Source organism: Rhincodon typus, chromosome 24, assembly GCF_021869965.1.
Source record: "Rhincodon typus isolate 14 chromosome 24, sRhiTyp1.1, whole genome shotgun sequence".
Classification (NCBI taxonomy): Eukaryota; Metazoa; Chordata; class Chondrichthyes; order Orectolobiformes; family Rhincodontidae; genus Rhincodon; species Rhincodon typus.
Window position 1 is genome coordinate 363,989 of NC_063355.1, and position 18,011 is coordinate 381,999.

Here is an 18,011-nt window from a genome sequence, read left to right on the forward strand (position 1 = left end):
GGATCACAGGTGGGAGTGATGCCTACTGTGGTTGAAAAGCCAGTGGAAAATCAGGCAACTGAGGTGTTGGAAAAAGTATATCCTTGGATTTTTCCTGACTGCGTGGTAACAAGGTCACAAAGCAGCAGGTTGAAATAGGAGGCAAAATCAAGGAATAAAGATAAGGAAGTTGAATTTCAATTATGTTTGATCAAGTGGTTGAGATGAAACAAATACAAGTGGAGACAAAGTGTATATTTCCAGTTCAGAGAAATTAGCTGAATTACAACAGGAAGGTGAAAAACTAAAGTTCTATCAAAAAGCATACACAGAAGAAGAATCTGAGTGCATCCCAGAATTTTACGATCTTAAAAATGAAGTCTTGATGAGGGCATGGATCACATATTCAGGCGCATGAGTATTGGGTAGAAGTTCATCAAGTGCTATTACTGTTGGGTTATAAAAAGGTGTGTCAGGTATCACATAAATTACCAAAAGGAGGTAATTTGGGAGTCAGGAAAACTCCAGCCAAAATATTTTTTAATCGGCCTGGAGTGCATAAGGATGTGGATGACTTTTGCTGGACGTGTCATATATGTCAGATAATTGAAAACATCAGGCAGTGATAAAACCATAGAACATAGAACTGTACAGCACAGGAACGGGCTCTTCAGTCCACGACGTTGTACTGAACATGATACCAAATTAAACTAATGCCTTCTGCCTGCCTTGGTCCATATCTCTCCATTCCTTGCATATTCATGTGCTTATCTAAACGTCTCTTAAACACCCCTATCGAATTTGCCTCAGTCACCACCCCTGACAACGCATTCCAGACTCTGCGTAAAAAAACCTTGCCCCTCATATCTCCTTTGAACTTTCCCCCCTCTCACGTTAAATGTATGTCCCCTAGTATTAGACATTTCAAATCTGGGAGGAAGATTCTGACCGTCAACCCTATCTATGTATCTCATAACTTTATGGACTTCTATCAAGTCTCCTCTCAGCTCTGCCGCTCCAGAGAAAACAACCCGAGTTTTTCTAGCCTCTCTTTATAGCTCATATCCTCTAATGCAGGCGGCATCCTGATAGTACCCTTAATACCCATTGCCACATTTGAGGAGCCTTTTACAAGAGTCTTAATTGATTGCATAGAACGCTTACCTTAAACAGCAAACGGGAATCAGTATTTCTTGATCATAATGGACCATAATCTAGTCTACTAGATTTTCAGAGGCCATTCCATTATGCAGTATCATGGCTAAAAGAACTGTAGGAGAGTTACTCAAATTGTTTACTAGATACAGGCCACCCGCAAAGATACGATAAGATTTAGGATCAAATTTTACATCAGTTACTCAAGGAACTTATGGATAGTTTAGGAATAAAACGATTCAAATCCACTGCGTACCATCCAGAATTGCAGTGAACATTAGAATGGTGGGCATCAAACTTTAAAGTTCACGTTTAGGGCTTATAGTTCAGTCTATCCAGAGGATTGAAATAAAGGAATTCCATTTGCATTTTTAAAAAATATTTATTCATTTGTGGGATGTGGGCATTGCTGGCTAGCCAGCATTTATTGCCTGTTGCTAGTTGCCCTCGAGAAGGTCGTGGTGAGCTGCCTTCTTAAACAGCTGCAGTCCTCCTGGTGTGGATTCTGAACAAGCGACAGTGAAGGAACAGTGATATATTTCCAAGTCAGGATGGTGAGCAGCTTGGAGGCGAACTTGAAGGTGGTGGTGTTCCCAAATATCTGCTGCCCTTGCCCTTCTAGATTGAAGTGGTCATGGGTTTGGAAGGTGCTTTCTGAGGATCTTTGGTGAATTTCTGCAGTGCATCTTGTAGACAGTACATACTGTTACCACTGAGCATTGGTGGAGGGAGTGGATGTTTATGAAATGTGCCAATCAAGTGGGCTGCTTTGTCCTGGACGATGTCAAGCTTCTTGAGTGTTGTTGGCACTGCACACATCCAGGAAAGTGGGGAGTATTCCATCACGCTCCTGACTTGTGCCTTGTGGACAGGCTTTGAGGAGTCAAGAGGTGATTTACTCACTACAGTATTCCTAGCTTCTGGCCTGCTCTTATAGCCACTGTGTTTATGTGGTGAGTCCAGTTGAGTTTCTGGTCAATGATAACCCCCGGATGTTGATAGTGGGGGAGTCAGTGATGGTAACACCACTGAATATCAAGGAGCGGTGGTCAGATTGTTTCTTATTGATGATGGTCAGAGCCCAGCCTTCATGTAGCACGAGTGCTTTGTCATTTGTCAGCCTAAGCCTGGATATTGTCCAAATCTTGTTGCATTTGAACATGGCCTGCTTCAGTATCTGAGGATGGTGCCGAACATTGCACAATCATCGGTGAACATCTCCACTTCTGATCTTATGATAGAGGAAAGGTCATTAATGAAGCAGTTGAAGATGGTTGGGCCTAGAACACTAGCCTGAGGAACTCTTGCAGAGATGTCCTGGAGCTGAGATGACTGACCTCCAACAACCACAACCGCCATCTTATGTGTCAGGTATGACTCCAACTACCAGAGTTTGCCCCCTGATACCCATCGATTCCAGTTTTGCTAGGGGTCCTTGATTGCCACGCTCAATCAAATGCAGCCTTGATGTCAAGGGCTGTCACTTTCACCTCACACATCTTTTGTCATTCAGCTCTTTTGTCCATGTTTGAACCAAGGCTGTATGAGGTCAGAACCATGTAACTCATCTGGTTCACTAATGTCTTTTAGGGAAGGAAATTAGCCATCCTTATCTGATCTGGCCTGCACGTGACTCCAGACCCATAATGTATTTGACACTAAATTGCCTTCCGAGCAATAACACTGGCCTAGCCAACGACATCTATATCCCATGAATGAATTAAAAAAAAACACTACTGAACATCTGGTTGCACCCAAACTGTAATATTTAGTTCCAAATGAAAAGACTAAAAAGAATGTGTTAAGTATGTATCAGTTACATACGGGTGGTGGGCATTAGGGACTCATCTCTCCACTCATGGCCCTCACTTAGCTTTCAGCCTGTAACTAACTCCTGGGCATCTGTCCTTCTCTGTACAAACAAAACCCACCAAGTTCAGGCCCTTAATTAGATACTGGCTTATAAGCCACTCCCAGAAAAATTGTCCTCCATATAACTCACTGGAAGACCTTATTTAGGGTTCCTGTCATTCACTCCCAAGTAGGTTATTTATTTAGAAGAACCACCTGAACCACTCATATTTCAGCCAAAACCTCATTGCTAAGTATCAACAACTGTAAGTAAAATGCTCTAAATCTTGGACTAAATTCCAAGCTGTAACTCTGTTGGGTGTCAGTCATTTTATACAAACGTCAAAAAAAGCCAAAATTATACTGCATATATAACTACATATAACAAATAGTTATAACAATAACTAGAATATTCTAACTCTCTCTCTCTCTCTCCCAATTAACTACTATTCTTTATATGAATTATTTGGCAGTCAAGATCTATGTCTCTCCTGGATACCTATTGTACTATATACTTTAAAGTTCCCTCCAAGTTGAGTAGCTCAAGGTAATACAGAGCCAAGCAAAACACAATTAAAAATACTACACATTGAAATGAAACGGCTGAAATGACATTTAAAATGGAGGCAGTGTTTCTCCAGAGCCCTTGATGGAACATTGGGTAGTAACTTACTCCTGGGCACCCGTTATTCTGTATATAAACCTCTCCAGACCTATGATTAGATTTCAGCATGTAACTCAATACTGGGTATCGATAGATATAACACCATACCTCCTTGCTTAGATTCCTGTTATAACTCCAGGGTGACCGTAATTCTATATATAAAATCTCCGAGCTACTCAATTAGCTTGCAACCTGCAACTCATTTCCTGTCTGTCACTCAAACTATCCAATATCTTTTAACTGAATTTAATCCCATAATACGCCTGTTCACACATCATTCCTCTAATCACCATACTGCCTCCTAAAGTAAGATGCCCCAAACTGCTCACAGTTAACTCCAGCAGTGGGATTGACAGTGCTTTGCACAGCTCAAGTGTGACTTCTAACCCCTTGTATTCTCATTTTCTGGATTGACATGCAAGTGCACAGGTCTGTAAAGTAGCAGTACAGGTAGACAAAGTTGTAAAGAAAGCATATGGAATGCTCTCCTTCATTAGCAGAACACAGAACATAGAACATTACAGCGCAGTACAGGCCCTTCGGCCCTCGATGTTGCGCCGACCTGTGAAACCAATCTGAAGCCCATCTAACCTAAACTATTCCATTATCATCCATATGTTTATCCAATGACCATTTAAATGCCCTTAAAGTGGGCGAGTCTACTATTTTTGCAGAGGTATAGAATACAAAAATAGAGATATAACGACCAAACTGTATAAGACACTGGTGAGATCACAACTGGGATATTGTGTGCAGTTCTGGTTACCACATTGGAGGAAGCATGTAATTGCTCTGGAGTCAGTAAATTATCTGTGCATGTTGTCAGGGCTGGAGAACTGGTGGCTACGAGGACAGATTGGGGTTGTTTTCCTTGGAACAGAGAAGACTGAGGGGTGACATGATTGAGGTATACAAAATTGTGAGGGGTAGACAGACAAGAGGAACCCGTTTCCCATGGCAGAGTTGAAAAACCAGGGGTCATAGATTCAAGCTAAATGACAGAAATGACAAGAGGGAACATTCATTGGGAAAAATGTTTTTACACAGAGGGTGGTGGGTGTCTAGAATTTGCTGCCTGGAAGTTGATGGTGGAAGAAGAGACCCTAAACTCAAGTTCTTTCAAAAAGTAGCTGGATCTGCACTTTACTGTAAATTGCAGGGCTATAGGCCATGTGCAGGAAAATATGATTAAAAAGGGCATCTTGGGAGTCTTTGGGTTGACATAGACCCAAATGGTCCCCTTCTGTACTGCACAATTTCATTGATTTTATGGTTCCATATAAAGGCCAATGTTCCAAGAACCTAATTATTTTCTACACCCAATTATTATATTGATCCACGTACCTAGATCCCAACTCTCTTTGGATTTCCATGTGTCAAACTGTAGTAAGCATTGTGATCAGATCCAAATTGGTGACCTCACTAAGCCATTTGCCAGTTTTTCCCATTCACTTACCTTGTAATTTTACACTCCCATCAACAAAGATTACAATTCCACTTTGTGACATTGAGATTTGCTAATCAATTAAGCTGTTTATGCAGTGAATTGTTGAGATCTCAAAAAGGTCCTTTGTTGGACATCATTTAGCCACATTCTGGCAATTAAAATACCTGTCAACAATCACTACACTTTGCCTCGTTCCACTCAACCAATTTCCTCACTCGGTGAATTATTGGCCTTCAATTCCACAAGCTTCAACTTTAGGATGAGGCAGAGATTGGTGTTGAGACAGTAGACAGGGTGAAGCTGCACTCACTTGTTAAAAAAAATGAGAGGACATAGATTTAAAGTGATGTGCAAATGAAGCAAGAGTGAAATGAGAAAACAATATTTTTACTCAGCGAGTAGTTACATCTGGAATGCATTGCTGGCATACATAATGGGGGCATGTTCAATTGAAGCAATCAAGGCGACATTGGATGATTATTTGGATAGTAATTGTGTGCAAGGGTATAGGGAAAAAATGGGAGATTGGTACCAGATAGAGACATAATGGGCTGAATGATCTCCTTCTGCATAATTCTGTGATTCTGAGGATGAATTGATAAGGAATGAAGATGGGTTAGAGGCAGGGAGTGAGACCTGGTGTGATTGAGATGATACATTGTTAACTGTGAGGAGGACAGTGCACAATTTGAAGAGGACAAGTTGGTAGAGCAGGTGGATAGATGACAGTTGAAGTTCAATATGGAGAACAGTGAAGTGACTCATTTTGGTAGAAAAGAGTAAGGAGAGCTAGTATAAAATGTGAAAATAAAAGTGGGGATGTTATACTTCAATTATGCAGGGCTTTAGTTAAATACTGTCTGCAGCATTAGTCTACTTATTTAACCAAGGCTGCAAATTAAAAATAAAAATATATGCAATAATCCAGACTTCATTAATAAGAGCACAGAGTACAATTGCAATGACATGATGCTGAACTTGTACAAGACACTTGTTAGACATCAGCTGGAGTATTATGTACAGTTAAGGTAAAACACTCGAGGAAGATTGTGAATACATTAGAGAGAATGCAGAACAGGATTCTGAAAATGGTTCCAGCAACTTCAGTTATGAAGACAGATTAGAGATGTTTGAAGACTGTTTCCCTTGGAGAGAAGATTTGACTGAAGTTTTCCAAATCATGAAAGGATACAGTAGATGCGGAGAAATAGTTCCTGCTTGTAAAAGGATCAAGAACAAGCAGACATCAACTTCAAAGTGATTTACAAAAGAAGTTTTAACCAGTAACTTATCAACCAGCATGCTGGATCAACTGGCAAAAATTATTTACCTCAAATACTGCAATCTACTGCGATGTCCGAGTATTTATGCTGTAAATAAAGTATACCAATGATGTGTCTACCTTCTGCATTACATTTCTATTATTTACTCTGTGTTTTTACATTGATTTTAGGCGGTGTGTTGATGTTTTTATATTAATTGAGAAATGTTGATGTCTTATGAGCAAAGATTGTACTCATTAGGCCTGCATTCTCTACAATTTAGCATATTAAGAGGTGATCTGATTAAAGCATTCAAGATATTAACAGGAAAAGACAGGGGTAAATGAAGGAAGTATTTCTACTGGTTGGGACTCTATATCTAGGGGACATAATCTGAGAATTAGGGCCAGACAATTCAGGACAGATGTTAGAAAGCACTTCCACACACTATGAGTGGTAGATGTTTGAAACTCTCCTACAAAACGGCAATGGACGCAGCATCAGTTGTTAATTTTAAATTTGAGGTAGATAATTTTTGTTAAGCAAAAGGTATCAAGGGATACGGGCCAAAGGCAGGTATATGGAGTTAGCCCACAGATCCGTTATGATCTCATTGAATGGTGGGACAGGCTCAAGGGCCTGAATGGCCCACTCCCATCCCTTTATACCTTTGTACTAGATCATAATTGTCATGGATTCTCAGTCTACATTCTTGTTTTTAAGGAGGACAAACCATTAAAATTGCTGCTGCAAATCATGTGACATAAATTATGTGCAGTACCAGATCCCAAGCAACTAAAGTAGATTTTCACAGCTATCCAGGGAATTCACATTGTTTTGTTTAAGGATGGACCAAAAGGACGATACAATTTCCAGCTTGCCTGTCCGAGACATGTTCTGGACTAAAAGGAACACTTAAACTCAACGGGTGGCAGATTGAAGTGAAAGGACCCAATATCTGTCCCGTTGTAACCTGATGTCCCCTTCATTGAAAAAGTGTTAAACCATAAACAACATTCTTTTATTTGGAAAAGAACTTCAAACTCGTTAAAAAAAAACGGAGTCATGTTTTTTCTACTTTTAAAAGAACAGCCAGAAGTTGATTGCAGTTAATTCTAAAGCCAAAGTAGCTGCAAATAATTCAAGTAGCCAAGGCATTATTTAAGTGGGAGATCCCAAAATAGCAAATTTTCCAGCCTGTTCCAACTTCAAGTTCACTGGAGAACCAAGCTGCTAGAAATTCATTTTCAAGAATACTCACCCTCCTGTTGAGAATCCTTTGCTTACAAGACTTTTCTTCAAAATCAAAGCAACCAAACAATCCAAGCAATGAAATGATTATCCACAAGTAAGAGCAGATATTGTATATCAGAGTTCACCATGATGGAGAGGAAACAGAGCTAACATTTTAGGTAACAAGGTGTAGAGCTGGATGAACACAGCAGGCCAGGCAGCATCAGAGGAGCATGAAAGCAGACGTTTCGGGTCTGGACCCTTCTTCAGAAAACATTTTAGGTCCTTTCTTTTGAACTAGCAAGTTCCAAGTTCTGAAGAAGGGTCACAGGATTCTAAACATTAACTCTGCTTTCTCTCCACAGAGGTCACCAGACCTGCTGAGTTTCACCTGCAATTTGTTTTTGTTTCACAATTGCAGATGCTGGAACTCTGTTTTATTTTATGTATAACTATGTACAACTATGAGCTAACCATAAGCTGTAAAAGCATACTTTTCCCTGTAACTAGTGCATGCAGGTGCAAGAGAGATCAAGTGTGATTGGATAATGCTCATATTTTCATTTCTGTAAATTTGAGAAAAATTTTTTTTAAACATTCAAAATCTTTGGGGTTAATATTCAAGGGTAAGAAAAGACACATCTATTGCAAAAAGTACACTGATTTTGGGCAGGAAAAGGGAACACATGCATTCTATTCTTGACACAATTAAAGAAAACAGCACTGAAGTTACCTCCACTTTAGAATTTATTTGGCATTTCAATGAATGAACAGCAACATGAAAACTTGAATGTGCTGCCATAAAAGTGAAAAATGAAAAACTCCTGAACACGCATGGACCTATTAGCAGTATCAAATTTAATTTCTACATAATATTTCACCAAATGTCAAAAACTTTCCACTGCCACAGTAAGATCAATTACAGACAAACTAAATACAAACATCTGGTAATTGCAGTATTTGAATAGTTTTGTGCGTGCATGCACCTGGTTATGTGAATTGAGTTCCAAGGGCAGAAATTGTGGCTAGACAATAGAAAGGTGGTGCACAATTTCTAAACTCTCCATCTGGATGGACATTTTTCCACGTAAATGTGAAGGCCAATATCACTGATCAATATCAATCAGCCACAATGGCTTTTTCTGTGCTGTGACCAATGTGTGGTTGAGATATTCTTCAGATAGTCTTGTCTGTTACAGCTCTCCAAAGAAAGAGTTTACAAAGTGCCCTTCAATTCTCTCAAGTTTATTCATTCATGGGATGAGGGCGTCCCTGACCACGGAGCAGTTATTGCCCATCCCTAGTTGCCCAGAGGGCAGTTAACAGTCAACCACATTGCTGTGTGTCTGGAGTCACATGCAAGCCAGAGCAGGTAAGGATGGCAGTTTCCTTCCCTAAAGGGCATTAGTGAACCAGATGGGTTTTTGCAACAATCAACAATAATTGATTATGAAACAATCATAATCATCATTAGATTAATTCCAGACATTTTATGGAATTCAAATTCCATCATCTGCTGTGGCAGGATTCCAACCCAAGTCCCCAGAACATTATCTGGGTCTCTGGGTTAACATTTCAGCAATAATACCATTAAGGCCATCGCCTCACCAAGTACCTCTACTGAACCTGCCTCCACCACACGCTCAAGAAGTGCATTCCACTTGCCACAGGAACTTCTTATTCCATGTTGTCACTACTTGTTTTAAATCTGTGCCGTTCTTGATCCTTCTACCAATAGGAACAGTTTCTCCCTATCAACTCTGTCCAGCCCCATGATTGTGAACACTAGCAAATTTCCTTTCAATGTTTTTCTTTTTGCAGAGAACTATCTGAACCGCTCCAATATATACAAGTAACTGAAACTCTTCATCCTTGGAACCAATCTCATGAATCTTCTCTACACCTTGTCAAGTGCCTTCTTAAAGTGCAGTGCCCAGAACTAAAGCCAATACTCCAGTTAAGGCCAAAGCAGCATTGTGTAAATGTTCAACATAACCTCCCTGCTCTTGTACTCTTTACCCCTATTAATATACCCTGAAATACTGCAGGCTTCATTAACCACTCTCAACCTAATCCTGCTACCGTCAATGATTTACGCACATTTACACAATGCTCTTGTATCTCCTTTAAAATTACACCCTTTGTCTCCCTCTGCTTTTCCAACCAAAATACATCACTTCACTCTGCTTGCATTAAACCTTGGCTGCCAATTCCACCAAGCTGACAATGATCCTTAAAATCAATATCATCATTCTCACAGTTCACAATGCTTTCAAGTTTTACATCATCCACAAATTTTGAAATTGTGCCTTGTAAACCAATGTCTAGATTATTCATATATATAAGGAACATCAAGGATCCTGACATTGACCTCTGTTGATCTCCACTACTAACCTCTCTCCAGTCCAAAAACATCAAAGTTTTGTTTCCTGTCACTCAGCCAATTTCATGTGTTGCTACAGTCCTTCTTATTCCATAAGCTATAACAAATCTGTTGTACCTCACTGTATCAAATGTCTTTCTTGAGTTCATGCACACATCAACAGCATTGAGTTCATCAAATTTGTTCCTTCGAAAAGCTCCAGCAAGTTAGTTAAACAAGATGAGCTCAGTTAAAATTAATAGTGACTTGGACAAATGTGGATTAATCAATCTAAACTTAGAAGATTTCCTATCAAAGGTTAAACTGACTGGCCTGTAATTGCCTGGCTTATCTTGAACAACCTTTTATGAACAAAGGTTTAAGATTTGCAATTCTCCAGTCCCATTGGCACCATCACTGATTCGAAGGAAGAATTATAATAATGGCCGGTGCCTCAAGTTCCACTCTCTTTGGATGCATCTCATCCTGTTCTGGTGCCTCATGTGTAGTAAGTAGAAACAGCCTATCCAACTCATCATCAGTTTTAGGCCCTTCAAGTATGTGAAGTCTGCCTTCTTTCATGGTGGCTGCACAGCATCTTCCTCCTTGAGATGCAAAGCATTAATGCCCTGGCTATGTCCCCTTTTTGGTCCCTAATAGGCCTCACTCCATTCCACCATTTTACTGTGCCTTTAGAAGACTTTGGGATTTCCTTGTATACTAGCTGCCAGTTTTTTTAAATATATAATTTCTTTGCTTTTTCTTCCACTTCCCCTCTAAACCTTCTATACTCAGGCCTGGTTCTCAGTTGTACTGTCCACCTGATGTGGGCCAGAGGCACACTTTCGCCTCTACATCTTAAATTGTATCTCTTTTGTCATTTGGGAACTCTGGATTTATTTGCTTTATCTTTCCTCTTTGAGTGTATGCCTCAACTGTGCTCAGACAAACCCTTCTTTAAAAGCAGCTCATTATTTAGTCACTATTTGCCTGCCAAACTCTGATTTCAATTTATCGGAGTCAGATCCTTGAAATTGGCTTTCCCCCAGTAATTATTCTTACCCTGGAATGTTCCTTGCTTTTTTCCATAATCAATCTAAACCTATGATACATGTCACTGCCCCCTAAATGTCCCCCCAAAAGACAAAAATATCATTCATCAATATGAACCACATCAACATCAAGGATCAACATTGACTGATATCAATCAACCACATCAATATGGGTGATCAATATTGACCGCAAAATCACTGTTCATATCAATTTCAATCAAAACTGCATCAGTAATAATGATCAACTTATTGATCAATATTAACTCCACTTATCAATACATCAATTGGTATTCTCGAATAGAAATGAACATGATATTAAAAATCTGCAGCGGAGTGAGTAGGAAAGGGAGCACAGAGTGTGGTAATATGCTCTCAGACTCTAACCCTACGCTTCGCAGGATGCATTCCCGTCCTGCCATTTGGTCCCCCTGGGCTGGGAGCATAGGACCTCTTGTGCCTTAATCAACAGCCTGAGATTGGAGCACAGCCTCCTTCCAGTTAACTAACTGCTGCTACTGCCACTGTACTGGCAAAAAAATACACTGAGCCTTGCACTACTGGATAATATCTGCAAATTCAGACCCTCACCCTCTGTCCAAGTGGATCTGTTAACACTGGTCCCAAACCAAAAAAGCCAGTAACCTCTTGCGCCCATGAGACCCTGATTCGGCCTGCAAACCCCCCTAATCTGGGAGAGATTGTAGCCATTCTTACAGCTTGAGAGAGACTGTAACCCCCTTCTCTAGTGCACTGACTCCACCTCCACATTACTACTGCCTCAAAACACCCAAAGGATTAGTAACACCCAGCCTGCACCTCCCACCCCACCCCCCGAGCACTAAGACCTTGTAAACAGTCTCTGCAACATGCATTCTCCAAATACCATTCATCTTACTGTACAGCCCACTTCCATCACTGCTGTATCCCAATCACAGAACAGAATGGCGACAATAAGTGCACTTCTGTTTGCCTAGAAATATCACAAAGCTCTTTCTGATGATTGGCCCCATCTGTTGCCAGTTTGCAAGACCCGGTTATAAGAGCTTTGAGATGCCAGTATATATTCAGCATGCAAAACCACCAACTCAAGGCTGTTCCAGCCTCTCAACTTGAAGCTCAAAATCTATATTAAAAAAAACACAAACCCAGCTGCCCATTAGCTTCCTAAAGTCCTACTGCACCTGTCTCCAGGGAAAGGTGCTGCATTCCACCATCAATATATACACAGAGGATTAACGCACTCATTGAAACAGGAAATCTACTGCTGAAGACCTGAACTAAGCCTTTTATAGTCATCAGACTAGTGTTTGCCTGTACAGCACTTTGCAAACATTTGCTTTTACTCCAAAAAACAGTAATAGACCCATCCCATTTATACAACAGTGTTTATTGAGGGGTGACTGCTTAGTGCTTCACTCTCTGAGCATGTGTCACATGGCACGAGCAAGGTACTGCTGTCAGCTGAATCTTCCAGTTCCTCTGTCACAGCTGGTAGAGTAAAGTTTGTGGCATTCACCTGATCTCCAGCAGCACCCTCTGCCATAGGTCGCTGGCTGCTCGGCTCCATCGTCTGTCCAGAAGCACTGTCTAAAAGTAAAAAGCAAAATTTCTGTATTGTACCAGACAATAAAATGTAATTGAAAATAGCTGCTTGAAGCTGCTGAGGGTTACCCATGCATCAAATTCTGAATGGTTTATCAAATTACCATCATTGGCTGATATCCAGCAAAGGAGGATCGGAACAAGCACCAGCACAGAATAATGGGAGCACCCACTGAGGGCAGCAAAGAAATACAAAACAGGGCATCAATTGATGACTGACATGATCTGACCCGAACTGTAATTTTTTCTTTGCCAAGTACTTTGTAATTCTGTTTTTTTTCAGGTTATCTGGTAGTGGTAGCCTTTTCTTCATTGTACAAGATTCAAAGACAGAAACAGACCATCAAATATCCAACAATTGCTGATCCCCACAAAATGGTCCATTCTCTAACTCACTACCTGCTCACCCCACATCATCTAATTTAATTCCCATCTCTCACTCCCCATATCCTTTAGCAACCCATCCATATATCAATTCACTCGTTATATCTCTAATATCCTACACACAGTCCTCCTCACAGCCTTGAATATCACACCCTTAATTGTGCTCTCCTGCTCAGTGCCCAGATCTTTTATTATCCAATCTCTGTCTAGGGGGGTCACATTTACCTTTCCTGCCATTCTTTACAGATCATGGAGCCATCAATGGGCATACTGATTACAAACCCTTAAAATGGTATTATAATGACATTTGAGGGGACACACCTTGATTGACACACAGCATGCTGCCTGGACTGATGGATGCTTCATACGGAGGTGGTGGGTCATCAGGATGTTGTATGTCAGGGTATTTATAAGCTGTGTATGGTGGTGGGGGGTCATGGAAGTGGAATGCTCCTCCCTCACCATCGTCAGAAAGATGTAGAGGGGTTAATCCTGATCCAAGACTATCTGGGCCATAATCGAAGCCTGGCATTCTACTCCGGGCCAGATTAAAGTGATGCACTGTGAAAAAAGAAGCAGAAAGTTAATTCCAAACACATTAGTGACAGCTCACAGGTAAGAATGGCCTCATTGACTGCGAACTTATGAACTGAGTTGGAAAGCTGATGACATGCTGTGAACACCAGAACTCTAAAACTATTAAAAGGACAGGGAACAACAGAAACACTTCACAGGTCAAGCAGCGTCTGTGGAAAGAGGAACAGTTCAGCACCTTTCCAGTTCAATCAATAATATTTTCCTTTCATCTTAAGAGTCAAGTACATGTTTCAGCAGAAAGCTCTGCCTCTCCTTGTCATAGATGTTATTGCATTAATTCAAGAGTATAAGAACGTAAGAACTAGGAGCAGGAGTAGGCCATCCGGCCCCTCGAGCCTGCCCCACCATTCAATGAGATCACGGCTGATCTTTTTGAGACTCAGCTCCACTTACCCGCCCACTCACCATAACCCTTAATTCCTTTACTGTTCAAAAATTTATCTAGCCTTGCCTTAAACACATTCAGCGAGGTAGCTTCAACCGCTTCACTGGGCAGGGAATTCCACAGATTCACAGCCCTTTGGGTGAAGAAGTTCCTCCTGACCTCAGTACTACATCTGCTTCCCTTTATTATGAGGCGATGCCACCTAGTCCTAGTTTCACCTGCTAGCGGAAACAACATCCCTGCTTCCACCTTATCTATACCCTTCATAAGATCTATAAGATCTCCCCTCATTCTTCTGAATTCCAGTAAGTATAATCCCAGTCTACTCAGTCTCTCCTCATAATTCAACCCTCTCAACTCTGGAATCGACTGAGTGAATCTCCTCTGCACCCCCTCCAGTGCTAGTATATCTCTTCTCAAGTATGGAGACCAAAACTGCACACAGTACTCCAGGTGTGGCCTCACCAGGACCCTATAAAGCTGCAGCATAGCCTCCCTGCTTTTAAACTTCATCCCTCTAGCAATGGCAGACAAAATTCCATTTGCCTTTTTAATTACCTGCTGCACCTGCAATCCTACTTTTAGCGATTCATGCACAAGGACACGCAAGTCCCTCTGCACAGCAGTGTGCTGCAATTTTTTACCATTTAAAACATAGTCCATTTTGCTGTTATTACTACCAAAATGGATGACCTCACACTTATCAACATTGTACTCCATCTGCCAGACCTTTGTCCACTCACTTAGACTATCCACATCCCTCTGCAGACTTTTAGCGTCTTCTGCACATTTTGCTCTACCACTCACCTTAGTGTCATCTGCAAATTTTGACACACCACACCTACTCCCCAACTCCAAATCATCTATGTAAATTGTAAACAATTGCGGTCCCAACACTGATCCCTGAGGCACACCACTAGCCACTGATCGCCAACCAGAAAAACACCCATTTACCCCTACTCTTTGCTTTCTACTGGTCAACCAATCCTCTATCCATGTCAGTACATTACCTGTAATACCATGCTACTTTATCTTATGTAGCAGCCTTTGGTGTGGCACCTTGTCAAATGCCTTCTGGAAATCCAGATACACCACATCCACAGGTTCCCCATTGTCCACCATGCAAGTAATGTCCTCAAAGAATTCCATCAAATTAGTTAAACATGACCTACCCTTCATGAACCCATGCTGGGTGTTCCCAATGGGACAGCTTATATCCAGATGTCTCGCTATTTCTTTCTTAATGATAGATTCAAGAATTTTCCCCACTGCCAAAGTTAAGCTAACAGGCCTATAGTTACCTGCTTTTTGTCTACTTCCTTTTTTAAACAGTGGCGTCACATTGGCTGAATGTTAACTTGATTCATCTTTGCTTGGAATGAGACATGCAGAAATGGGAAGAAACCTAGTGGGGAATAGTGAGCAACGTGGAACATACCAGGAATGGTTGGAAGTGCTAACAGGGAGCTGATGTTTCTGAGCATTGCACATTTGCATGTTATTTGAAACACTATCCATCTGTTTCTAACAGAAACAAGATGTTTCAGAAGTAATTTAGAAAGGAATATGGTGGTAAGGGCAATCCTGATCTTACTCTGACACCAACCCTCCTGCCTAGTGTGCGCGCTATGGTCAAGCTTCAACAGTTTCCTTCACGACCTAGTCATCTCACCCATCACCCACCTTGAACACCATGAATCACCAACTGCAAACCTATTATTGATGACTGCTTAGCCATCAAGATTTGCCCAAAACCTGGTTCACAGGCTGTCCCCTCACACCACTGTGTCAACCTCAACTTCCCAGATACTTCCTCCTCTTTTTGAGCACCTCATTCAGTTACACCTCTTCACCTTTCCTTTCAGGCCCTCCCATGTTTGTCCAAAAGACAGACTCCCTGTTTTACTTGCTTAGGGCAGATGCCAATTAGTCCCAGTCTCAGTGATTTTCATCTTCATTTTAGCTCTCTTTACCATCTGAACAACAGAACTAGTACAATCCTTTAATCTGAAATTGCGTCTCACTAATTTGATTGAGTTTTTTTCTGAAGAAGTGATGAAGAGGATTGACGAAGGCAGAGTGGTGGATGTTGTCTGTATGGACTTTATTAAGTCAGTTGGCAAGGTTCCACGTGGTAAACTGGTTGAGAAGGTTAGAACAAATGGAACAGAGAGAACTGGCCATTTGGATACAAAATTGGCTGGAAGGTAGGAAACAGAGGGTGGTGGTGGTGATGGTGGTGGTGCTGGTGGTGGGTTGCTTTCAGCAGTGGAGGCCTGAGATCAGCAGTGTGCTGTGAGGATCCGTGCTGGGATCCACAGCTTTTTGTCGTCATTTATATAAATGATTTGAATGCAAATATTGGAAATATGGTTAATAAGTTTGCAGATGACACCAAAATTGATGGTGTAGTGGATAGTGAAGAAGGTCATCTCAGAGTACAGCGTGGTTCTGGTATAACGCGATAGTTGTGTTCCTGTGTGACTTTGCGTGATAGAAAACCGCACTGTAGAAATAATGGGGCCTATGGGAAAAGTGGGGATGGGGCCTATGGGAAAAGTGGGGTTGGGGCAGACTGCCAAAAAAAAAATTGTTCAAAAGTCGAACACAAATGTTTAATTCATATCTAATAATGAGATAAAAGCAAATTTAACACTTTACCTTGAAAAAATATCTTGATGGGGGAGGGGTTTGCACTGTACATCTCACAGAAAGCACTTCACGACAAAGCCCTCACGGAGATTCTTTCGGCACTAACATTGTACGTATTCATGACAAAGCCCATGAAACCATCACATGTTGATGCGTACACCCACGCACTGATGGGATCGCATTATAGCCAACACAAGTTCGCGTTTTAGAAATAGCAGTCCCCTATTTGTCAATCATGTTACAACCAATTCGCATTGACGGAACATGCGTTATAGCGGAACCAACTGTACAATGGAAACGTGATCTGATGGGACGATGAGTTTAATCTAGATAAATGTGAGGTACTACATTTGGGTGGCGCAAATCAGAGCAGGACTTATACACTTCATGGTAAAGTCCTGGGAGTATTGCTGAACAAAAGAGACCTTGGAGTGCAGGTTCATAGTTCCCTGAAAGTGGAGTCGCACGTATACAGGGTGGTGAAGAAGGCATTTGGTACGCTTGCCTTTATTAGCCAGTGCATTGAGTATAGGAGTTGGGAAGTCATGTTGCAGCTGTACAGGACATTGGTTAGGCCATTTCTGGAATACTGCGTGCAATTCTGGTCTTCCAGTTATAGGAAGGATGTCGTGAAACTTGAAATGGTTCAGAAAAGACTTACAAGGATGTTAGACAACAAGGTGTAGAGCTGGATGAACACAACAGGCCAAGCAGCATCACAGGAGCAGGAAAGTTGACGTTTCAGGTCTAGACACTTCTTCAGAAATCTGTTTAAAAGGATGTTGCTAGGACTGAAAGGTTCAAGCAATAGGGAGAGGCTGAATAGCTTGGGGTAAATTTCCTTGGAACGTCAGAGGCTGAGGTGACCTTAGACAGGTTGAGAAAATCATGAGCAGCAGGGGATAGGGTGAATAGTCAAGGTCGTTTCCCCAGGATAGGGGAGTCCAAAACTAGAGGGCGTAAGTTTAAGTTCAGAGGGGAAAGAATTAAAAGGGACCTAAGGGGCAACGTTTTCACACAGAGGGTGGTGCATGTATGGAATGAACTGCCAAAAGATGTGGTAGAGGTGGGTAAAATTACAACATTGAAAAGGCATCTGGATGTGTATATGAATAGTAAGGGTTTAGAGGGATATAGGCCAAATGCTGGCAAATGGGACTAGATTAATTTAGGATATCTGGCCAGCATGGACGAGTTGGACCGAAGGGTATGTTTACATGCTGTACATCGAGACAGGGCAAGAAGACTCACCAAGATGTTGCTGGGGATGGGAGCAATTAACTATAGAGAGAGAATACACGGGCTGAGGTTGTTTTCTCTCTCTCTCTCTCTCTCTCACACACACACACACACACACACACACACACACACACACACACACACACA

The 18,011-nt window shown here is 41.4% G+C and overlaps 2 protein-coding genes across 3 annotated transcripts in view; both read right to left on the reverse strand.

Annotated features, from left to right (window-relative positions):
* The window catches only part of pik3ip1 (phosphoinositide-3-kinase interacting protein 1), a 74,347-nt gene that overhangs the window by 55,864 nt on the left and 472 nt on the right, over positions 1-18,011 (reverse strand). The window lies entirely within an intron of this gene.
* Positions 8,316-16,958, reverse strand: LOC109920940 (integral membrane protein DGCR2/IDD-like). Its single transcript, XM_048611290.1, has 3 exons — positions 16,635-16,958; positions 13,313-13,552; positions 8,316-12,592 (listed from the first exon to the last, which is right to left on the reverse strand). The coding sequence occupies exons 1-3, from the start codon at positions 16,675-16,677 to the stop codon at positions 12,378-12,380; spliced, it is 498 nt and encodes a 165-aa protein (XP_048467247.1). The 5' UTR covers positions 16,678-16,958; the 3' UTR covers positions 8,316-12,377.